We start from the raw sequence: 22961 nt of genomic DNA on the forward strand, positions 1-22961 counted from the left end.
GGAAATAATAGAAAATATAATTCTCCTAACAAATAAATATTAATTGATATAAATAAAAATTTAACATCACTCAAATAAACATTTAAAAAATGCTTCAATTTTTTGATGTGTAATATTTATTTTGTTACGTGTAATAATCGTAATAAAATAGTGATTTAGAATAGTCTAGTCTATCGTATTAAAATAGGAACTACCATTTTGGTAATTATTCTGCTGTGACATAAAAAAAAAAAAAAAAAAAAAAAAAAAAAAAAAAAAAAAAAAAAAAAATTTTTTTTTTTCACTCCCCAAAAAAAATAAAAAACCCCTTTTTTTTTTTTAAAAAAAAAAAAGGGGTTTTTTATTTTTTTTGGGGAGTGAAAAAAAAAAATTTTTTTTTTTCACTCCCCAAAAAAAATAAAAAACCCCTTTTTTTTTTTTAAAAAAAAAAAAGGGGTTTTTTATTTTTTTTGGGGAGTGAAAAAAAAAAATTTTTTTTTTTTATAAAAAAAAAAGGGGAATTAATATAATTGAAGGGGAAAAAAAAAAAAAAAAAAAAAAAAAAAAAAAAAAAAAAAAAAAAAAAAAATCCTAAATCAAAATTTTATATTTTATATACTAAACAATGGTACTGTATTAATTGTATGGAGAGATGAAATGAAAAGTTTTTTGCTCTTATATTGATTTTTATATAATTAATGGTAATTTGCAATATTGCATAACAAATTTTATAAATTTAAATAATAATATTTAAATAATCCAATAATTTATATATTATTAGATATAAAATTATATTTCTGTACAGTAGTTTTTATTCTCTCCTTTCAATTAAAGTTTATATTATGTATTGTAAATGTTTCATTAGCCAGAATATAAATTACAAATGTTTTCATTTTCTTTAATTAACATTTGATTGTATTATTTTTTTGGCGTATATATTATGCATTTGTGAACCATATTATTTATGTACTTTATTTTCTGGCTTGAAATATATTAAAGGAATATTTATTTGATTTGAGATTATATATAAATTGTATTACACGTATATGAAACGTTATGTTTGTATGTTTTTACATCTTTAATATTTATTACAAATTTACATGATTATTTGAATTAAATTATTAATAATTTATTACTATCATTACACACTAACTACAGTAATATATTATTATATTATTGTATCTTGCTCTTTAATAAACCAATAAAAGTAGAGTATCATCTGATTCTTTTTCACATTAAAATAAAGCATATCTGCGTAATATATTTTTAACTATTTTGTGTTCCATTATATAATATTAATTCCGTTATTATATGAAAATATATAAGTAATAATAAAAAAAGGTGAATATATTAATAAATCAACAATTTTTTTTGCACTATAAGTTTTATTATTCCAGTATCGTATAGAAATCGGATAATGACTTAAATATACATACACCTTCAATTTGTGCACACTTCATTGTACTAGATATCGATTGTATTTTTATTTTTCCCTTCTTGTAAAAGTTAAAAATGTTATATTTGATGTTATGTGCATGATATCAGAGGCCTACTTACTGATTGTATTTCATATACCATGTTAGTTACTAATTTTTATATTGCAAATGACTTTAAGTAAATTAAGAATAATGCGATACATATACGCACATATATATTTTAAATTCAGTCTACTTGATCATCGTATAAGTTAATTTAGTCTGATATACAGTACCAGTTTCATTTACAGAAATGTTTACAATTATTAATGTTCAAAAAAAAAATTATAAAAAAATATTATATAATTATAAGAATCTATTTTAAATAATAAGTTGTTTGAAATAAACGAATTATTAGTTCTGAAAAAAATTGAAAATTAAAATGACCAAAATTATTTAGATATCAGAAACTAGTTTGTAGCATAGCAGACGATTAAATTATGCGATTTTTCACATAATTGGCAGTTTTATAAGAATAGTGGCCTTTAATAACTTCATAACATTTCTTAAAACGCGTATTAGTATGTATTCTATAGTTTTAAATAAACTAAACTAATCTGTTTTATAATATATTGTTTTAAAACAAAAGTTATAAAGAACCACCATTCTAATTACATATTTATATATATAATTTTACCATTGCAGTTTTTTTTAAACATATATTTATGTATAAGTATGAGTGTAAAACATCGTTTGTGTTCATATGCATAAAACGGTGTTGTAGGAATATCTTGTCAGTGACGAGTAATTAATACTAAATTTAATAAGATGAATAAATGTCTTCGTGAAAAAATGATATATTTATTATAAAATCTATAATCTAGTCAAAGTGAATATCATCTAAGCTAATAAAAAGTTACTCGTCTCTGCTCTGTATTCCAAGATAAATAAGTAAATAGATTGATCTATTCTAGATGTGATTTAGTTATAATAGATTAAAATAAGATGTTTCATACTCTCAAACATTAATTATAATTTGAGTCCCATTAGTCACATAAATAAAGATATTCTTTAAATATAGAATATCTTTTATGATATACAAATGATTTATATTATATAAAGGATTTTGAAAAATATTGCAATAAATTTGAGTATTTTGCTATTAAATATAGATTTGTAAATACTAAAAATGATAATAATAGATACAATCAAACAAGATTCAATTATGACTATGAATATGATAATTAATTTCTAACATATTGAAATCGGTAATTTTCTTTTACAATATTTTATATCGTGGTGATCACAAGGTTTTTAAGTGTACAAATGTTAAAAAAATGTTAAGGATACACTGTGTTTACATTTATTATAATCTAAACATTTTTTTTATAAAGCATAAATTGCTAAAAGCAATAATCTATTTTTAAATACATTAGTATGTTTTAATTATTTTTGGGACAATATATTTAAATCAAATTGCTAACCACAATTTTGATATACTAAATTTTTTATGCTAAAAATAAATCATGTGGAGCATAAAGCTCTTACTTAGAATGCTATAATGCATAATACAAATAACTTTCCACTGATGACACTATACATTCATAAGAAAAGACAAATTAAAGAAATATAAAATCAGCTGCTCATTCGGCAGATTTGTTTTAATAGATCTAATACACATATATTTTTCTTTTAATTGGCTGGCAAAGTTTTCATGCATAGTTCTATGTACAATGCAACAGCCCTTGTTTATTGTGCATTTCTAAATTTAGAGATTGTAAAATTTTTGTTTTAATGGAGTTAACTCTGAGTTATATTCTCTAAATTTAGATTACTTGCACAAACCTTGCTTTCTTAATTCACAAATATTATAAATTTCTACCTAAAGAATTTTAATTTTTGTCAAACTATCAATTTTTGTTTCTAGTATTTATAAGATCAATTAAACCTCTATATTCAAATATGATCGCTAAAATTTTTATGCAATATTTGCTAAGCGATCAATTCTAGACTACGAGTATGTGTCCATTACACATTGAATATAAAGTCTTTACCGAAATTTAATGTAGTTTTCTATATAAAATATGTCTCCGCACTCTCACATTTATCTTTTGTAAATATAGAAAATTATACCATTACTTTTTCCCGACAATTTTAACAAAAATTTCACTAAATACAATCTCAATGGGAGTTATTTTTTGTAATAATCAATCTTCTATAGGGTTAAAATACATAATCAGGTCCAGCCATATCTATTGCCCATCTGAACTTATCCCTTTGAGTTTTATTATAAATCTTTTCAATAGGGACATTATGTTTCTTACACCTAAATAATATAAAAAAGTTAAATATTTTATATATTTATGAATATAATATATATTTAGTACATCTAATATGCAATAAAAAAATCAAACTTAATTACCACGCAACAGTAATTCTAGGATCAAGATAATTTAATTTGGAAGTGCCTAGTGCAATTTCCTTATTTTCTTCCTTATCTGTTGCTTGGACTTCCAATTTCGTCAACTGTTCTTTTAATCTATCAAGAGCTTTTTTCTTTTTTTCATATGTACTGTAATGGCAAATACAAAATAGAACATTTATTAATCTTAATATATAATAATATTTTTAATAAAATTACCAATTACATACACTTTTTCTTTAACAGATCCATGTTTTGCATCACGTTTAGCATCCTTTACAGCAAGTTCTGCATCATTAATAGCTTGTTTTTTGGCTTCTATTTTTGCTTTAAGATTTTCCATAGATTTTGCATGTGTTTTAGGCACTGAACGTTGATGATTACATAATATTGCAACAGCTCGATTTGCCCTATTATATGATAAGATCTTTTCCGCTTCTGTATCATCAGGATTTGTTAATTTATCTAATTGTTGTTGTAATGTCCATGAAGCGTTATATGTTCTGAATACTTTAGCAGTGAGACCTTCCATTAATTCGTTCAAATGTTTATTCATAACAGTTGTATTAAGACGATCAAATAAATCATCACTTGGTGATTTATTTTCCATAAAAAGTTGTAAATTTTTAAATACTCTTTTTTCTACTGGCACTTCATTGTAATATCTTATAGAATCCTTACCTACAAATACAGTATTATTGCATGCATATATTAAAATTTCATTTTTCTTTAATTTTATATGTAAATGAATATATTTTATTTTTATTTTCTCTATGTATTATAATTTAGATAGATAATAAAAAAAAATTTATAATTTCATTACAACATACCTAAGAAATCAAATACAACTACATATTCCTTCCCATCTTTTTGCTCATGTAATGTAATATGTTCTACTCGTAAAGAACAACAACCTACAGTATCTGCTTGGTCTTCATCTTTTTCATTACCAGCTCTAAGAGCTAATTTATCTATAAAATACAATGCAACAGCTCTTTGCCTTATACGCATTTCTTTACTCTTCCAATCTTCTCTATATTCAGCTCGAATTTTATCTATCAATTGTGCTAATTTTCTAGCGATTTCATATTTTTGCCAATCTTTTTCTCCTTTAAGTTTACTTGATGGATTTAACATAACATATTTTACTTGTCCTTGAATATTTTCTGTCCAAGATGCAAGCCAAGTAACATTAGGATCGTGTCGAATTTCCTTCCATTTATGACCTGATGGTGGCTTTGGTATATTAGAGTCTTTGGAACAATTAATAAGAATATCTTCAGGCATAACTCTTTTTTTTAATTTACCCATTTTAGGATGTTCACCACGACCCCTGAATAAACCAGGAGGTTCAATTTTGAAATTTCCTATTTTTTCTTTATGTCCATCAATAATACAATAACCATATTCTTTTTGAATCTCTTCATTTTTTTCTTTTATTTTTTGTTTTTCTTCTTTTGTCATTGCTTTTCTTTCTTCGCTTTTTTGAATAAAATAAGCATGTATTTCTTTAAAATTGCACTTACTTAAATCAATTATTTTTGTCCTTTCTGATTCAGTCATAACTTCTCTCCAATCATGGAAAAAATTACTATTAAATGCAGGTTTTGTAGTATAATCATGATCTAACATGCGTGCATAAAATGTTGCAACTTCTTCTGCATCTTGACTTAATTTCATTTCTTTTCCATTATAATAAAAGTTTACATCAGGAGGAAGTGGTTCATATGGAGGTGCAAATACCGGTCCTTTATGTTCTAAAAATGTCCATTTTGTTCCATCATTTTTTTTTTCTTCTTCCCACCTGCAATTTTTTATATATTTCTATTTATTTATTTATATTAATTTATATTAATTTTAATGAAGAATTTTTTAAGAAATACTTAACCTTACAAATGATAAGTATTTAAGCAATTTTTTAGAATACATATATTTATAAATAAAATATAAATTTGTTGAAAATATTAATTTGAAATTACTAATATTCATGATTTAATTTTAAGAATATATGTATGTTTATATATCATATTTTTTTTGAATTTAAAATGAATGAAAAATCAAAGAATGTATTTCTGGAATAAGGTTATATAACATAACCTCATATTAAAAATGAATTGTGTTTCGCGGGAATTTTAAATTATTTTAGTGATTGAGATTTTACCATTTCCAAACTTCTTGTTCTTCTTCTTGTTTCTTTTTTCTGGGACTCGAATTTTCTCCCTTTGATGTTCTTGCACCTTTCTTCTTTGGTTTCTATATGTTATTTATTAAAATCAATTAATTCTGTAATATTAATATATTATTAAAATATGAAATACATTACTTGTTCAATTTCGTCTTCATCTTCATCATCTTCATATTTTCGTTTTTTTTTCTTTGTTTTCGTATCGCTCTTTTTAGACTTTTTACGTGCTGAAAGTGGAACATCTTCTTCTTCCTCTGAATCTAGACTTCGTTTAATACTTGTAGGAGCCATCGATCTTGCACTCTATATAATTTTTATATTATAACAAGTTTTTAGATAAGTTTAAAAGTTTTATATAAATTTGATTTACCAATGGCACATCTTCATCTGATTCTTCTTCAGTTTTAATTGTTGTATTATGAAGATCTGAAAGTCTTGTGTCATTTCCATCAGTTGAATCCATACTACCTTCTTCTTCATTAACGGGCTCTTCTTCATCTTCTTCTTCTTTAATATATAATGGTTGTTCTCCACCACTGTCATCATCATCCTCTGGTTCAATTTGTGATACGGATTCCTAAAATATAATTTATTATTTCAAATTTATTTTATTTTTAAAATATTCATAATTTTAAAAAAATATAAATAAAAAAAAAATATATATATATATATATATATGTACTTCTTTCACTTCATGTTTTATAGTTTGACTAATATCATAGTGAAATTCTTCATTTCCTATGTGATTAGATTTGACATCCATTATTTCTTCTTTTACTTTAATTTCTTCTTTTTCTTTGTCTTTTTTATCTTTATCTTCTCTATGTTTTGCTATGAATTAGACAAAAAAAATAATATAAAAAATTTTAAGTTTTAGTTTAAAGTTATATTTAAATTTATATTTTATATTCCAACTTACATTTTTCTTTGTCATGACGATGTCGATCTTTTTCTTTATCATGACGATGTTTGTCTTTATTTGATAAATTATGTTTGTCTTTATCTTTCTCAGAAGAACGATGCTTTTCTTTGTCATTTGTATGAGATGTGGAATGTCTTTCCTTGTCCTTTTCTAATTTTCTTTCTTTTTCTTTATCTTTATCTTTAGAAATATTTTTATCTTTATCTTTATCTTTATCTCGAGAACTTGAACTTAAACTATGTTTATATTTATCCTTATCCTTGCTTTTATCTTTATCTTTCTCTTTATCCTTTGAACTACTGTGATGCCTATATAATTTCGTTTATATAAACAAAATTATATTATATTATATCATAAATTATATTATAAATTAAATATAAAATTATTAAATTATTACTACTTATTAGTATTAAATTATACCTGTCTTTATCCTTGGAACTAGAACTAGAGCTAGATTTGTGATGATGTTCTTTATCTTTACTTTTATCCTTTTCTTTATCTTTGCTTGAAGAACTGGTACTTTTATGTTCTTTATCCTTGCTTGATGATGAGCTACTTTTTCTATCCTTATCTTTATCCTTGTTACTATTGCTAGTATCATGTTTATCTTTTTCTTTAATAGAACTAGAACTATGTTTATGTCTGTCTTTTTCTTTATCCCTATGTTCACTTTTATGATTTCTATCTTTTTCTTTGCTTCTGTCTTTATGATCTGATTTATGAGATCGTTCTTTGTCTCTATCTCTATGTTCGGACTTGTGTTCCCTCTTTTTATCAAATCCATTTGACATGCCATTTATATGAGTATCTAAAAACATTATATAGATATGTATATCATATATATTATTTATATAATTATTTATAAAATATAATATATACATAAATAATTTAATATAAAAAAATTTTATTAAAAAAATAATTTTATGTATTAGTAATTATATAAATAAAATAATTATTGTACAATTAATAAACACAAATAAGATCTAATTTATAATTTTTAATTAAATTTATTAGAATTATATTTTATAACATTTATTTTTAATGTATAAATAAAGCCAATAGAATTTAAAATATATTCTACTTATTTTATAATTATATTTAAAAAAATCAAATTTAGAAAACTCTCATAAATTTTACTTTAAAAAATTTTAATAAAAATTCCTACAATATATATAGAATAAATGCAAATTCAAAAAAGAAATTAAATTTGAATTGCAGGAAGTCATAAGTAGTTCAGACGCTTCGTCAGAGTCGAAACACGTGTCAGACCGGTCGGGTCGTTAGCAGCCTCAACTCTTTGGTCGTCGCGTCGAACTTAACATTTGCTGCTGTAAAATTTCGATTTAGCTATGTCAGAGTGCGTACATTAAACTGTACGAATAAACTGCTTACCACTATGATTTCCAGTCACATTGCTATTCTCTTTGATCTTTTTTTCCTAAAACAATTAAATTCATATCAAAATATGAGCTTAATAAGAGTGTAACATGATATATAACCATCTACTCTTCTGTCGGACTTAACGTCTGGCGAAGCGAGCCAGGTAGGACTTAGTCGCAGACGCCATTTTGGGACTTAGAAAAATTTTGCATCCGCGGCTATGTCGTACGCACAAGAGAAAAGCGATGATATAAGATAAAATATTAAAAAACTGTACACGTAGGTAAATACAATAAAGCAAATAATTACTAAATAGTCACTTACTGAGTCGGAATTCGACTGCGTTGCTGCTTGTTCAAGCTCCATTTCTCATACAAACGCGACTGATAGACTCTGGCAACGCGAGGGTTAACAGAAGCGAGAGAAGTAAAGAGGACTGGGGGCACACACACCACTCAGTCGTATTCACTATACACTTCGCATGAGACTGCAACCGAGCCTACGCTTAGATCGTATAAGAGACCCAGTCTAAGTATCAAAAATATCTAAGTGCGCATGCGCTCCTTTGCTCCGCCTCTTCGATCTCCAATATAACCCTTCGCCCCGCAGTTTATATCTGTCTATTCAATCATATTCTGTTTCAACGATGTTCGTTATAAACGCTTATGATTTTACAAATAAAATTTATAAAAATATTCGTTAATGCATGGATAGTGTTTCCTTTTCGATGAAAGTCGCTTTAATTTTGAAAAGAAATATTTAATTTTTGTTCACCTAGTTATCACAAACTTCAATTATAAGTAAACGTCTGTGAATCGTTGAAAATAAAATCGAATATCGACGAGATTCATCATATGTGCAAAAGACACGTATTAAAATATCATTAATTTATTTAAATAATATAATAAATCAGTAATTGAATTATTAAATATTAATAATTTAAAAAATATATAGATTATTTATGACTTTTGATGTAATAATAATACTAAAAATAAATATTTGTGTTTCCATTACTTTTGATATTTATCATTTATTCAAGTAAAATATCATTAAACAATTCAATAATAAAAAACTACATATACATTGTAATTAAAAAAGTATAATTTTTTTCAAAGATTGATAGATTATATTATATATTAAAATTTTATAAATTTATTTTTATAATATCTAGATTAGGATAAAAAAAATTATACAATCATAATACAATTGATATTCCATTTTATATAAAAAGATAATTAAAATAAAATAAAATTCAATAAAGTATATTGTACACATTTAATTCTTTAATACATTATTGAATTATTAAAAGAGATCATATTAAATAATGAATAACTATTTACTATAGTGATTATTATATTCCTATTTCTATAGTTATAATAGACTAGTTCATATAATATAAAATTAGTGAATAATTTTATGCCAGGAAAGTAATATTTTATATTTCTTAATCTTTACTGATTTTGCTTTACTATTGTTCTTTATTGTCTACATAGTTTTCATTTTTTGAAAAACAAATACAGCATATAATGCTAAAACAAAATAAATTAATATTATTATAAATATAATAAAATATTAATAAATATATTTAATTATTGAATCATATAAAGTAATTTTTTACTAACAAGTAACCTCCCATTCTGATTGAGATAAAGTGCCAATTGATGAACCTTTCATATTATATTCTTTGATATGTTGATAATCTTCAGGTTTACCAACAAGAGATACATCATTCCGAGGTGGATAAGTTTCTAAAGCTTGTATTTTAGTAAGTAATGCTCTACCTTCATTTTTCATACGTTCATAAAAACTATCAAATCTATAATATAAAATTTTCTTTTTGTACATAATTAAACACAATAAATGTAAAATAGATATAAAATAAATATTTTACCTTTCAAATAATACTAAATTTAAACCAAATTTTAAAGCTAATTTACGAAATACAGGTAAGTAAACAAGAAATTCTGGACAATTTACAACACCTTCTAACTGAAAATGATATTTAGCACCAAAAAGTGGTGGTTTTGTTTTATCACAAAAAAATTTTACATTATAAATATCATTTCCAAAGCTGTCACCATCACATTTCTGCCACCTAGAACTAATAAAAAAAAACTTTAAATATATTTTATATAAATTTAATTAAAAATATTTCTATCATATTAAAATAAACATACACTAAATCATATGCATCTGGAATAGTTCCAATAAAATGACCTCCTGGTTTTAAACATTCACTTGCATTTTTAATCATACATTCTGCTTGTTCTAATGATTCAAAGCAATAATGAAATGCAAATTGACAACTAACCAAATCAAGTGATATACTAGGATCTTTGAATTTTTTTCTTAAATGATCCTGAAAATTTTCTTTATAATTAATTTCTATTGATAAAATATAGAGTGAATTCATTAATATGGATGTATAATTTTAAAATATTAATTTTTATTTTTTATTTTATTAGCATATTAATTACTTTTTTAGAAAGTTTAATAAAATAGATAAAAGAAATACCTTTGTACAATCAGCTGTTATAAATTCAGCAGTGAATATAGGAGAACATCTTTTTTCTTCAGAATTTCGTTTTAACATTTCTTTGTATCGATCTTGACAATGTTGCATAGTTACTTCAGCTAAATCAGTACAAATTAAATGTGTTGCATTCATTTTTCTCCATTTAAATAAATCTCCTCCTTTACCACAACACATATCTAATACTTTTAAATTACGTCCATGAGTTTTATTAATATATTCAACTGTAAATAATTTTTCAAATCAAAAATTGTTATACAAAAATTATTTATAAATTAAAAACTTACATATAAGCATGCTTTTTATCCAATTATTAAAATTCCTCATATATAAAATTCTGCTTTTATCTCTAAGAGCAGCACATTTATTTTCTACTGAATTATAATGTTCTACAACTAATAATGTATTATCACTGTGTATTTTTTTGCTTGATGATTCTTTTATTTTTTCACTATTATTGATACGTAAATCTGATGAAGTATTATTAATCTATAATATATAAATTTAAAAAATGATTTAAATAATAAATAAAGTAATTCAGAAATTTAACATATATACAATATAATATTTACATTTACATTTTTTTCAATATCATATTTTTCACTTTTAGATGATTTTGGATCTGGAGAATGCTTCCGAATTTGAGAGCGTTTAGTTTCTAAATAACTTGTATCATCTGCTTCATTTTCTCTTTTTCGTTTTTTAGAAAATTCTTTAGATTTAGAAGAGTTTGATTTAAGTATTTCTTCTTCAAGATTTTTTTTTGAAAATAACTTATCTTGTTTTTCTTTGGTCTCATTCATTTCTCCAGAACAAGATAGAGACATATTTTTGTAAAAGTAATCTCGTTTTACTATTAAATTCTGTTATATTGTAATTAGATGCTTTATTTTTTTAATAAATATTATATAACACACACTTGTAATAATAAAAAATCATTATAATCAAATATATTCAAGTAAAAACAAATTGTTCGTAAAATATGCACATTTAATATGAATAGTACTTATTTTTCAACGTCTTACATATTTCCAACATAATGAACATATATTATCAATGCTGACAACATTATTTTATAAAAATACCCTGTAAATTATAAAGGTTAACTGAATGTTTTCTTATTAATATAATATTTGATAATGTGAAGTATAGAATTTATAATATGTAATATGCACGAATTTTTATGAAATTATTCAAAATTAAATAATATTTTTATTAATTTATTTATTTTTAATTAAACATGAAATAAAATGAACAGAATAAAAATTTTTCTATATATAATTTAATTTCTTTAAGAAATAATATTTATATAATTATTTTTGTTATTTTTATTTTATATTTGAGCTTGCTTATAATAAATATATTTTCTATGTAATGCTTTTCTTTCTTTTTAAATATAATTATTTAAGTAAAAAATAGAAATTCACGTTATTCGTTATTATTATAAATATATATTATTATTATAAATTATATATTATTATTATAAATTTATTTAAATTGTTATAAAATTTTATTCATAACTTTATTTACCACAGTGCTGCCAAGTATTTGATTTTATACATGCATGCTTTATTCTTACCATAGCTTCCAAAATAATGAACTTTTATTGAATTCAAACAATTATATATCTACGCTACTTCAAGAAATGTAACAAACACTTTATCATTGTAAGAATATTTTGTATTATACAAGAAATTTACACATTGTCATTGTAGCCATATTTTCTAAGGTTGGTTGGTAGTTACTGAAATTTTCTTAGATTGTAGTTCTATACTATATTCTCTTATCTATTATCTGATCTAGATTTATTATATATGTAACATTCTTATCTAGCATCTTATCTGAAATTCAATAAGAAAGCAAGATTAATAATAGTATTTTAATATTATAATAGTATTTTTTCACTGTCAGTACAAATAATGGTTCCTTATTTTTTTTAGACATTTAAATAGTTATTCATGTACAATTTGTATAAATTGCTAAGCTTCTTATTTAATGTACTCTTATATTAGAGTAAATTTGCATGAATTATAAAATCATGGATACATTTTCTACACAAAGGTATGAAACAAAGATTCAAAGTTTTGATACATGCATGATTGATGCTGCAAATCAACAGAGAGAAATATCTGAAACAGTCAATGGACAGGCATCTTCTCAAACAGTTGAAGTTGAGAATCAAGAAAATCATGAAACTTCAAGTTTACATCAGCCACAACATGAATCTGAACAGCAACATCAACAAGATCAACCTAATCAAATCTCACAATTACAATCTAATACTCAACAAAGTATGACTCTTACTCCAATTCGATTACCTGCCATACTTGATGGAGAATTCTTTACTGTAATTAGAGTAGAAGATAGTAATGTAACAGTTCGATGTTTACAATGTCAAAAACATTTAAATGGAAATTTAAAATCTACTGGAAATTTTTTAAGTCATATCAAAGTAAGATTTATTTATTTTTAGAATATTTGAATTTTGAAATAATTATTTTATATTCATTAATCTAAGTATTCTACAGAGAGTACATCCTTTTATGGTTGATAAAATAAAATGTAAATCTAATCAAAGAAAACCTGCAATGATATATATTGATTTATCAGCAGATAAATGCCCAGAAATAGTAAGAACTAAAAGAAGATATAGAAAATGTTACAAAACAGTAAGTATATCAATTTTATATAACAAGAATATACAAATAACAAGAATTTTATATAATATAATTAAAAACTTTTAAAAATTAAAATAGTGATTCAAAAAGATAAACTTTCTAAAAATTTAAGAACTTATATTTATTTAGGATGACTGGCAACCAGGAAATGAAGAAGCATATGATCAGTCTAGCGAATGGTCTGAAAGTCCAATAATTCGTAGACGTAAATTAGAAGAAGCTGAATGTTCTGATCTTTTAAAAATATCACATAATAATTCATTTGTAATGGAAGATGAGTTTGATGCAATTGGAAGAAATGTTGCAGCAAAACTTAGAAATATGAGATTAGATCAGAGAATTATAGCTGAAAAATTATTAAATGATATTTTATTTGAAGCACAATTAGGAAATCTTCATAGAGATTCTAATATACATGTATGAAAAAAATATTTTATAGATTAGGATGTGTAGATAAGGATTGGATGTAAGTAGATAATGTGAATATATATGAATGAATGTATAAGGGATCATATATTTTTTATCAAATTACATTTATTAATATTTGTTCATTGATATTATCTTATTGTACTTTATATAATAATTAGTAATTTTCTACTAAGGCTAAACAGTTAGATACAAAATAATGTGATCTATTTTATATATTTTTTAGTTTATGTCACGAATATCGTGAAAATAAATATCGATTCTATATAAAATGATAAGTATTTAAATTTAATATATAAAATATTAAAGATGAAAATATATAATATACATATTTTAATACTAATAAGTATTCATATTATTGCAGTATTGTTCCAAAATAAGTAAGTCGTTTGGGATCATGTATACAATATTGTTCCGAAATAAGCAAATTATTTGAGACCAGTCAATTGTTTATTATGATCAAGTATATTATTAATACTCTTTTTCAAGTTTACTTTTATTTCCAAAGGAATCTTGAGATAATGATAAATCAGTGATAAGTGATTCGATCGAATAATAAATATTTAAAAATTATTATTTAAAAAAAAACAAAACATAATATATCTTCTCATTTTGGCGATTCCGAATAGATATAAAATCATATGAATAAAATATGCTTCAATTTATTAATTTAGTATCACATTCTTTTATTCTTATTCTTTAATGATTATTTTAATATTTTATAAATATTATATATATATAGTTAAAGAACAATTTCAATTGAAGATATTGAAAATACAAATTTCGTGATGATGCGAAAGTCTGATATGATCTTGTATATCTCTTTTTATTTTAAAATTTCTTTTAAAATATTAAATCTTTCTTTATATCTTCAATGCATTAATTTATGTAAAAATCATATTGATAGAAAATAAAAAATAAAATATTTTTAACATTAATAATATTTAGGAAAGTTCCTAAAAATATTTTTGATATATGCAATATATAATGAACAATTGGTTGGTTGAATAAATTTATTTTTACTTCGGAATATATATATATATATTCATAAAAAAATTGCCAGAGTAAGAAAACATTATACATTCTATTTTTTTATTATATAATACTGTTCATTTGACCATAAAAATTTATGGTTTCTTATTTTTATGAATTTTTCATTTTTTGCAAATGACTTCAAATAAAAATATGAAAATAGCGATTTATTTATTTTGAACTAGAAGACTGTTGCTTATTTTTGGAACAATAATGTATTTCTGTATATAAATACATAGTGTAAATAACATTATATAAAATTCATAGATAAAAGAATATGCTGCCATATCTAGTAACTATTTGTAAAAGTTTTTTAAATAGATTTTTCTATGAATGTTTCATATAAATATAGTTATTTAATTTATAAGATATGATAAATATATTTTTGATGTATTATCTAATTATTAATTCCTTAAGTTCTTGTTTTACATTTAAAAATTGTAATTATATAAATTTTAATTGTGTCAATTATTTCATTGTTTGGTTCATCATATAGATTTTTAATAAATTTTCTATTTCATATGTAATAATTTGTATAAATATGAAACAAAATCATGTTCATATAATATATAAAAATTAAAGCATTTGTAAAATCACATTTTAATGAATATTTTACCATGAAAAAGTTTTATGCATTTGTCAGCTTGTATATATCCTATGTTTCTTTGGTTTAAATAAAACACAATAAATTATAGTTGATAAAATACATAATGTCATACTTCCAAATATTACATAAAATACATAAGTATACCAAAATCCATCCCAATCTGAATAGAAATACCAAGATAATGTTAAAAACATATTTTGCATTAATACAAAAATATAATATGGTAATACCCATTTATCTGCATATTTAAATTTAATTCTGTATTCAATTAAACTAATTATATACACTAATCCTAACCATAGATTAAGAAAAAAAGTAATAATATCATAATATTTTGTATAATAAAAAAGATATATTAACATAATACCATAATGTAAACTAAGCACAATGGATAAGTAAAGTGGAAAAAATTCATAAAATACAGCAATAGTAAGTATCCGTGCTAAAATAAAAAAAAACCACCATAAAAAACTTAAAAATTTTCCTATAGGATCATCTTCTTCTAAACCTTTTGTTGAATATTTTCGTTGAGGAACTTTTAAATTCTGTATAGTATTATTTTTTTTTGTTGCTGCAACAGATACTTTCTTAGTAAATGATTTTTCAGAATCTGAGTTTTCTATAACTGTACAAATAGAATCTGGTCTTGGTGGAGCTGGTACATCTGGTATAGGCAAAGGTATAACTGTAGTAATGCCACGTAAAGGAGTTGGAGGTGGTGTAATATATACATTTTTAGGTGGTAAAGGAGGTGTTATAGATACTTGACGATCAAGAGAAATATGATCACATTGCTCTTTATCTTCATGTTGAACTTGTATAGATTCTTTTTGTTCTAGTGAATTCTCTAAAGTACTATTTTTTTTTACATTTGATAGTTTTAAAGGAGCTCTTTCTTCAAAATCACAAAATTCCTAATTATAAAATTTAAATAAATATTTTAGAAGAATAAACTACTTTAATATATTATAAGCATAATTATATTTAATAATATTTTATATTAAAATACCTGAACACAATATTTTTTTAACCACATTGCCCATGGTAATTTTCTACCATTAATACGTTGACTTTCAAATCTTTGAAATGAGGTAGTTTGAATAGCAAGTATTACAATAGACATACTAATAGAAAGCACCTTTACAACTACTATAAAAAAAATTTTTTAATAGTTTCATATTTATAATTTAATTAAAATTATATTGTACATTTTATAATAAATTAATATTATACCAGATTGATGACTTTGATGAAATGATGTTTCACGAAAAAGTAAATGTGTTTGAAAAAGAGCTTGAGGAGCTGCTTGAAACCATGCTTGTAAAAAAAAATATAATTCTATAGCTGCAGGTGTAGCTGCTACATTTAAAGTCTCTGTTCTTTCTTTTCCAGTTAAAATAATAGCTTCAATGCATAATACTATAAGACCTGCATACCTAGAAAAAATTAGAAATTATATTAATGAAAATTGTTAGTATTATTATTAATTTTAAATAAAAAATATTAATACCTATAAAGAGCAAAAAGAACAAAGCCCACCAAATGACAAAATTGAAGGCAAAACCAACAAAAGATACTCTTTGTTAATTTATCATCATTTGACATCCACCAATCTGGTCTTGAAACAGTTAACATAAAATATGCAATTGCAGGTGCATACATGAAAATAATGGTACAACAAGCCCATATTATATTATTTTCTTTGAAATGTTGAATAGCAACTACTAAATCAGCAGAAAAATGAATTATATATATTACACAAGTAATAATTGTTGGAATTAAAAAGATTAAATAAATTTGTTCGGTTGATTTTAAAGGAATTTGTAAAAATCGTGTAGATTTTTCTTCACAAATTGAATTTAAATTGTTTGCCATTTTTTGAGATTAAATAAATTTTTTTTATTTATTCATATTTTTTTTCTTTTTATGTATCTCTTAATACTGTTGATTATATACCTTGAAATAAAATTTATATAATTAGTTGTAATATAAAATTTTATAATATAATATTATTATAATAATATTAAATTAAAAAATAAATTAAAAAAAATACTTTAAATTATTTTTTACTTATCTTATAAAAAAATTTTCAATTAATAATGTACAAATAATGATAAATGATTTGTTTTTAAATGAAAATTTTTAATATTTATAAAATTTATATACATTACCATAAATGTGATAGTTGAAAATTAATTGCACTTTTACATAAGAGCAACAATATTCTTTTTCAGAAATTTTTAAATGAATCTTTTACTAAAAAATCAGATAAATTTAAATTATTGTAAAATTTTTTATTTTATATAATACAAATGTACAAATGTCGATAATATGTTAAATAGAATAAATTATTCTAATCAATTTGTCGATACAAGATTTAAAATTCTATGTACCAAATTGTTTCATGCAACTATAAATGCGTATATACTGGAATTATTAGTCAGCGTATAAAATAAAATTGATAATTCGATAAGATTCCATCTCGCTAGTTTCTGATAAAGCGTCTTCAGATATGGACGCGTAGCGAATGGTGTATTACTTCAGAAAGCATAATCATAAAGCGCGAAGAGGGAATGTTGGAAGAAGAGGGGGAATGCCTTATGCAGGAGACATTGATCTTTTATACGTTTTAAAAATTATTGTACGATAATTATGTTTTAAATTATATATATTTTTATTTTTATGTGGAATTTAATAAAAAATGATTTTTATGATTAAAGCAAATAATATTTAATGATTTAGTAAAAATAATATATAAAGGTAATATAATATATATTGTTTATATAATTATTGTAATTATCATTTTTTATATGTTTCACATTTTCCATTCTCATTATTATTTTCAATTGGTTCTAAATCAGATAAAAATTCATTATATTGTTCCATAATATCTTCAGTAGTATTTTTATTTTTATCATCATAATCAGGTCCAACTGACCATAATGTTTCTAAATCATATTCTAATCTAGCAGAATGTGAAAAAATGTGCAATATAATATTTCCTAAAGATAAAAGAAATATAATTTAATTTAATTATTCTAAGAACATAATAAATTATCTGAAACATAATAAAAAATATACCTAGATCTAAAGCTATCCAATCTTTTGAATTTTTCCCTTCAATTTTTACGAATATATCTGTTTTATGTTTTTTCAATTTATATACTTTTCGAACAAAAGAAGCAAGTGCTTTCATATGCTTATTTGATCTACCTGTGACTATAACTATGTAATCAGCATATGATAATTCAGAGGCCATTGAAGCAACAAAAATATTTTTAACATTATCTTTTTGTAATAATGATACAAGATCTTCTATTTCAAAAACACCATTTTTTCCACCTGATAAATAATTTCATTAATATAATAATAAATATAATTTCATAAAAAAAAGTAATTAAATATTAAAAAAATTGTATGTATATAAATTCATTTTCACTTACGTTCTAAATTTATTCCTTTATAAGGATCATGATGTTCTTCAATTATTAAATCTTCTAAATTAACTTTTTCTTGTCTTTCACTAACATCAAAGATAATTTCTGCATTTTTATCTTCAAAAATTTTATGAGTAGTACTAATTGAGCCGATTAGGTTATGTGAATCACTTTCTACATTTTTATCATTGTTAAATTGTTTTTGACTATTATTTGAGAACTTTGTTATTTGTCTTATTTGAGAACATATTATATTATTTGCACAAAACTTGGAATATTCATAAAATAATTTTTTTGTTCGTAAAAAATTTGATAATAGAGTCCGCATGTTAGTTTATACGTATAAAATTAGGTTACTGGATTTAAATTATTTCGACTTCAAGTACATGTACATCAAATTTTATATTTAATCATTACTAATTTACTTATTTGAAAAAAGATAAGGTTAAAAAAAAAAGATTTTTAATTATTAAAACGATTATTTTATTAAATTGTACAAGAAATATACACAAATGAATTTTTGAATAACAAAAATTATTTGTATCGATAATTCAATTAGTACAATTCTTTCATGCCAATCTGGTTGATGTTACTCTTATAACTGAAACAAAAATTAAAATTTATTTAAAAAAAAATTTTGTGTTATACGAAATGAAATATAGATATTTACGCATGAAACATGGAATTTTTTTTTTTAAATAAATTCATGTTTATTAATAATATTTTTAAAATTATATATACTTACGGAGGTTATGTATAAAATTTATTTAGACCTTGCACGCATCTTCCTCCTTTTACGTTTTAGCCTGCGCATTCTTTTTTTTCGCCACTGAAAATTAAAAATTTTCTAATTATACATATATATCTTATTTATTTTATTAATTTTTTTCTTTTTTATATTATAAATATATTTTGAAAATTTATTAAATAAATATAGTATAATGATAATTTGGAAAAAATAAATTTTAAGATTTTAAAAACAGATAATCATAAATTTATTAGAAAAAATATTGAAATTAATAGAAAATATTAATATCATCTTACCTTTGCTCTCATTTTATAGCTTTAAAATTTCTAGATTAATCTAGAATTTCTTGATTTTCATGGAATGCGGACAACTTCTTTTACGCTTTAATGCCAGTATGGAAGAGGAACATTTGCTTCTTTAGATCATGGAAACATTATATTCTTTAGTTTCTATATTTGCCTCTAGAGGGCTAAGAAACTTTGTACAGATATTTTATATGAAATAAAATATAAATTAAAATAAACAATTTTATAATATATATATCACTATTTCATTTAATTAATTTAAGCTTAAAATTTATATAAATATAATATTTTTCTTATATATATTTTTTAAAAATAATATTTTGTATTTTTAAATTGTTTTTACGCGGGAATGTACGTTTATCCGTTTCCTTTTTATATATCTTTATTTTCCCGCGTTTAAAGTATTTTTCTGCAAAAAACTTGAGGATGCACTAATTCTACAATATTTAAAAGTTTTGAAAGTGCTTTATTAATAAATTAATAAAATATTTAATTTAAAAATTTATTTTATGGATTGAAATTAACAAAATAATATTAATGAATGTGAATTTAATTCAAATTTTGAGAAAATTATTTTTCTTTTTAAAAGGTTAAGGAATAATGTTAAATGTTAAATATTTTATATTAAACGAAAGTGTTAGTTTTACAGAAAAAAAAATTGTGTGAAAATTTTATTGTGTCAGAAATTTAAATAACTAAAAATGACAAGTATACAAACAACAATTTCATTTAATGTACGAAAGAAATGTTCGTTTTATGGAAATAAACATACTGTAATGAAAGAAGATTTTACTAATGCAACCATTAGAGATTCTTCTTATAAATATACACCAACTGTGAGAAAAGTTATTACTTTAAGTAGTAGTGAATCAGAGTCAGATTTAGATTCAGATATAGAAAATGTAATAAAGAATAATATAAATGTCCATGATAATACAATTAGTATACAAACTCCTCAATGTATAAAAAAATCCGAATCTGATGGTATGTAAAAAAAAAAAATGAATTTTATATAAATATTTTTTAAATATTTTAAATATTTTTAATAATTATATATTTTATAAAATTAAAAATGATATATTTTTTAATATATTTTTTCAGAAGGTAATGGTTCTACTCCTCCAAAACAAAGAAGAGTGGATAAATCATTTTCATTAACATCTCCATCTACACCTTCTACTCTTTTTGATAAATTAAATTTATCTTCTTCTAATAAGGAGGAAAAATTATGTCCTAAAAGATTATTTGGATCAGAAATATATCGTAAAGCTCGTAAAGCTTTACATAGTTCAGTACCTCAAAGTTTGCCTGGCAGAGAAAATGAATTACAAAAGTTAGAAGAATTTATAGAAAAACATTTGAAAAATGAAACATCAGGTTCTTTGTATGTATCAGGACCACCTGGTACTGGAAAAACAGCATGTCTTTCAAAGCTCATATCAAAAGTTGAATTCAAATCAAAATTTAATATAGTTTATATTAATTGTACAACTATGAAATCTGCTGCTACAATTTATATAAAAATTAGTCAAGAATTAGGTTTATCTATATCAAAATCTGGAAGAAACAGTAAAGCAGTTATTGAAAAATATTTAATTTCAAATCATAAAATGTTGCTACTAATTTTAGATGAAATAGATCAATTGGAAAGTAAAAAACAATCTGTTTTATATTCTATTTTTGAATGGCCATCAATAAATAATTCAAAATTAATTTTAATTGGTATTGCCAATGCTTTAGACTTAACAGATAGAATATTACCTAGATTACAAACAAGATGTGAATTAAAGCCAACATTGATTCATTTTTCACCATATACAAAACAAGAAATATATAATATAATATGTGAAAGATTAAATGAAGCAAAAGCATCTGATTTATTCACTAAAACTGCAATACATATGTTATCTGGGAAAGTTGCTGCTGTTTCTGGTGATATTAGAAGAGCATTAGATATCAGTAGAAGAGTAATAGAACTTACTGAATCTCATAAATTAGCACAAATTTTACAACCATATAATGGTATGTAGAAGTGAAATAAAAATAAAAAAATAAAATGCTATTTTTTACAAAAAAACAAAATTAATTTTTTTTTTTATAAAAAAATTTTTTTAGAGATAAATATGACTAAAAAGCAACAGACTACAATAGATCAACCAGTAGATTTAAAAGATGTTATCACAGTCTTAAATGGTGTTTATGGTGGATCTCAAAATATTGAAAAAGAAGAAAGTACATTTCCTTTACAACAAAAATTATTATTATGTTCCCTCTTGCTTATTTTAAATAAAGGGCGAAATAAAGACATAACAGTGGGAAGAGTAAGTATAATATAATTTAAATGATTATTTGATCAGAAATTTTAATATTGTGATAATTATATTTCAGTTGCATGAAGTATACAAAAAAGTATGTAAGAAACGGAATATTCACGCTGTTGATGCATCTGAATTTTATAATTTATGTTCATTGATAGAAACCAGAGGTATCTTAAAATTAATAAAAAAAAAAGAATCTCGTTTGGCAAAAATAAATTTGGAGTGGGATCAAGAAGAATTAGATGCAACATTACAAGATAAAAATATGATGGCAGAAATCATTAATGATATTACTTGTTTATAGATATTATTTAAACAATTAGGTGTCTTTTTATATTTTTTATAAATCTTAAAAAAGTATATTGCATTTACTTAACAAGTAGTGAATATTTCAAAATAGATTGTCAAGATTGTAGCATGTAATTTTATATTATATTTTTATATTATAATTAATATGTTTAAAATAATTTGTATGTTGTACACTATTGATGTAAAAATATGATAATTTATATGTTTTTAATTTTCTCATAATGTTGCATCTTTTTAAATTTTTACAATTAAATAACTTACATTT

The 22961-nt window shown here is 22.6% G+C and overlaps 6 protein-coding genes and 1 long non-coding RNA gene across 11 annotated transcripts; 2 read left to right on the forward strand and 5 right to left on the reverse strand.

Annotated features, from left to right (window-relative positions):
- Positions 1 to 3037: 3037 nt before the first annotated feature.
- On the reverse strand, positions 3038 to 8857 carry LOC102672199 (DNA topoisomerase I, mitochondrial). Its single transcript, XM_006614066.2, has 12 exons — positions 8628 to 8857; positions 8316 to 8361; positions 7344 to 7731; positions 6921 to 7231; positions 6684 to 6832; positions 6372 to 6578; positions 6140 to 6304; positions 5978 to 6069; positions 4647 to 5620; positions 4047 to 4497; positions 3817 to 3966; positions 3038 to 3720 (listed from the first exon to the last, which is right to left on the reverse strand). The coding sequence occupies exons 1-12, from the start codon at positions 8667 to 8669 to the stop codon at positions 3618 to 3620; spliced, it is 3078 nt and encodes a 1025-aa protein (XP_006614129.1). The 5' UTR covers positions 8670 to 8857; the 3' UTR covers positions 3038 to 3617.
- Positions 8858 to 9520: 663 nt separating this feature from the next.
- LOC102672800 (mRNA cap guanine-N7 methyltransferase) lies at positions 9521 to 12609 on the reverse strand. 2 transcript variants are annotated; one of them, XM_006614071.2, is made up of 8 exons: positions 12416 to 12609; positions 11415 to 11922; positions 11124 to 11325; positions 10819 to 11060; positions 10481 to 10662; positions 10195 to 10404; positions 9926 to 10119; positions 9521 to 9832 (listed from the first exon to the last, which is right to left on the reverse strand). In XM_006614071.2, the coding sequence occupies exons 2-8, from the start codon at positions 11661 to 11663 to the stop codon at positions 9789 to 9791; spliced, it is 1323 nt and encodes a 440-aa protein (XP_006614134.1). In that variant the 5' UTR covers positions 11664 to 11922; positions 12416 to 12609; the 3' UTR covers positions 9521 to 9788. The 2 variants fall into 2 exon arrangements, with proteins under 2 accessions (XP_006614134.1, XP_031365551.1); XM_031509691.1 differs by having other exon boundaries at positions 11409 to 11922.
- On the forward strand, positions 12424 to 14428 carry LOC102672574. Of its 3 annotated transcripts, none has more exons than XM_006614070.2 (4): positions 12424 to 12565; positions 12777 to 13288; positions 13365 to 13505; positions 13644 to 14428. In XM_006614070.2, exons 2-4 carry the CDS (start codon positions 12860 to 12862, stop codon positions 13935 to 13937), a joined length of 864 nt encoding a protein of 287 aa, XP_006614133.1. In that variant the 5' UTR covers positions 12424 to 12565; positions 12777 to 12859; the 3' UTR covers positions 13938 to 14428. The 3 variants fall into 3 exon arrangements, with proteins under 3 accessions (XP_006614133.1, XP_006614132.1, XP_031365552.1); XM_006614069.2 differs by lacking the exon at positions 12424 to 12565 and having other exon boundaries at positions 12648 to 13288; positions 13644 to 13980; positions 14167 to 14428; XM_031509692.1 differs by lacking the exon at positions 12424 to 12565 and having other exon boundaries at positions 12648 to 13288.
- Positions 14429 to 15168: 740 nt separating this feature from the next.
- Positions 15169 to 17547, reverse strand: LOC102672338. Of its 2 annotated transcripts, none has more exons than XM_006614068.2 (4): positions 17090 to 17547; positions 16813 to 17015; positions 16589 to 16725; positions 15169 to 16493 (listed from the first exon to the last, which is right to left on the reverse strand). In XM_006614068.2, exons 1-4 carry the CDS (start codon positions 17452 to 17454, stop codon positions 15612 to 15614), a joined length of 1587 nt encoding a protein of 528 aa, XP_006614131.1. In that variant the 5' UTR covers positions 17455 to 17547; the 3' UTR covers positions 15169 to 15611. The 2 variants fall into 2 exon arrangements, with proteins under 2 accessions (XP_006614131.1, XP_006614130.1); XM_006614067.2 differs by having other exon boundaries at positions 16589 to 16728; positions 17090 to 17545.
- A 685-nt stretch (positions 17548 to 18232) lies between these two features.
- Positions 18233 to 19384, reverse strand: LOC102678969 (mitochondrial assembly of ribosomal large subunit protein 1). Its single transcript, XM_031509693.1, has 3 exons — positions 19023 to 19384; positions 18661 to 18921; positions 18233 to 18581 (listed from the first exon to the last, which is right to left on the reverse strand). Exons 1-3 carry the CDS (start codon positions 19342 to 19344, stop codon positions 18379 to 18381), a joined length of 786 nt encoding a protein of 261 aa, XP_031365553.1. The 5' UTR covers positions 19345 to 19384; the 3' UTR covers positions 18233 to 18378.
- A 91-nt stretch (positions 19385 to 19475) lies between these two features.
- LOC102672932 lies at positions 19476 to 20228 on the reverse strand. Its single transcript, XR_421504.2, has 3 exons — positions 20061 to 20228; positions 19762 to 19845; positions 19476 to 19617 (listed from the first exon to the last, which is right to left on the reverse strand). It is a non-coding gene; the product is annotated as an uncharacterized LOC102672932 (long non-coding RNA).
- A 442-nt stretch (positions 20229 to 20670) lies between these two features.
- Positions 20671 to 22833, forward strand: LOC102673056 (cell division control protein 6 homolog). Its single transcript, XM_006614072.2, has 4 exons — positions 20671 to 21053; positions 21171 to 22091; positions 22185 to 22390; positions 22458 to 22833. The coding sequence occupies exons 1-4, from the start codon at positions 20771 to 20773 to the stop codon at positions 22689 to 22691; spliced, it is 1644 nt and encodes a 547-aa protein (XP_006614135.1). The 5' UTR covers positions 20671 to 20770; the 3' UTR covers positions 22692 to 22833.
- The last annotated feature ends 128 nt before the right edge of the window (positions 22834 to 22961 follow it).

The sequence above is a fragment of the Apis dorsata genome, unplaced genomic scaffold (assembly GCF_000469605.1).
Source record: "Apis dorsata unplaced genomic scaffold, Apis dorsata 1.3 scaffold_169, whole genome shotgun sequence".
Taxonomy (NCBI): Eukaryota; Metazoa; Arthropoda; class Insecta; order Hymenoptera; family Apidae; genus Apis; species Apis dorsata.

What these genes read in the sequence shown, in the direction of transcription:
- LOC102678969 (XM_031509693.1), bottom strand. Translation starts at nt 19,344, where the DNA reads ATGCGGACTCTATTATCAAATTTTTTACGAACAAAAAAATTATTTTAT. An exon ending in TAAAGGAATAAATTTAGAAC is followed by an intron (nt 18,922 to 19,022) that starts GTAAGTGAAAAT and finishes ATTATTTATCAG; the next exon opens with GTGGAAAAAATGGTGTTTTT. An exon ending in TTGGATAGCTTTAGATCTAG is followed by an intron (nt 18,582 to 18,660) that starts GTATATTTTTTA and finishes TTTTATCTTTAG; the next exon opens with GAAATATTATATTGCACATT.
- LOC102672338 (XM_006614067.2), bottom strand. Translation starts at nt 17,454, where the DNA reads ATGGCAAACAATTTAAATTCAATTTGTGAAGAAAAATCTACACGATTT. An exon ending in GTTCTTTTTGCTCTTTATAG is followed by an intron (nt 17,016 to 17,089) that starts GTATTAATATTT and finishes AATTTTTTCTAG; the next exon opens with GTATGCAGGTCTTATAGTAT. An exon ending in TCATCAAAGTCATCAATCTG is followed by an intron (nt 16,729 to 16,812) that starts GTATAATATTAA and finishes TTTTTTTTATAG; the next exon opens with TAGTTGTAAAGGTGCTTTCT.
- LOC102672574 (XM_006614070.2), top strand. Translation starts at nt 12,860, where the DNA reads ATGAATTATAAAATCATGGATACATTTTCTACACAAAGGTATGAAACA. An exon ending in ATTTTTTAAGTCATATCAAA is followed by an intron (nt 13,289 to 13,364) that starts GTAAGATTTATT and finishes AGTATTCTACAG; the next exon opens with AGAGTACATCCTTTTATGGT. An exon ending in ATAGAAAATGTTACAAAACA is followed by an intron (nt 13,506 to 13,643) that starts GTAAGTATATCA and finishes ATATTTATTTAG; the next exon opens with GATGACTGGCAACCAGGAAA.
- LOC102672199 (XM_006614066.2), bottom strand. Translation starts at nt 8,669, where the DNA reads ATGGAGCTTGAACAAGCAGCAACGCAGTCGAATTCCGACTCA. An exon ending in TAAAACATGAAGTGAAAGAA is followed by an intron (nt 6,579 to 6,683) that starts GTACATATATAT and finishes ATTATATTTTAG; the next exon opens with GAATCCGTATCACAAATTGA. An exon ending in GGATCTGTTAAAGAAAAAGT is followed by an intron (nt 3,967 to 4,046) that starts GTATGTAATTGG and finishes TTGCCATTACAG; the next exon opens with TACATATGAAAAAAAGAAAA.
- LOC102672800 (XM_031509691.1), bottom strand. Translation starts at nt 11,663, where the DNA reads ATGTCTCTATCTTGTTCTGGAGAAATGAATGAGACCAAAGAAAAACAA. An exon ending in CCAGATGCATATGATTTAGT is followed by an intron (nt 10,405 to 10,480) that starts GTATGTTTATTT and finishes TTTTTTTATTAG; the next exon opens with TTCTAGGTGGCAGAAATGTG. An exon ending in ATCAGAATGGGAGGTTACTT is followed by an intron (nt 9,833 to 9,925) that starts GTTAGTAAAAAA and finishes ATTTTGTTTTAG; the next exon opens with CATTATATGCTGTATTTGTT.
- LOC102673056 (XM_006614072.2), top strand. Translation starts at nt 20,771, where the DNA reads ATGACAAGTATACAAACAACAATTTCATTTAATGTACGAAAGAAATGT. An exon ending in AAAAAAATCCGAATCTGATG is followed by an intron (nt 21,054 to 21,170) that starts GTATGTAAAAAA and finishes ATATTTTTTCAG; the next exon opens with AAGGTAATGGTTCTACTCCT. An exon ending in AATTTTACAACCATATAATG is followed by an intron (nt 22,092 to 22,184) that starts GTATGTAGAAGT and finishes AAATTTTTTTAG; the next exon opens with AGATAAATATGACTAAAAAG.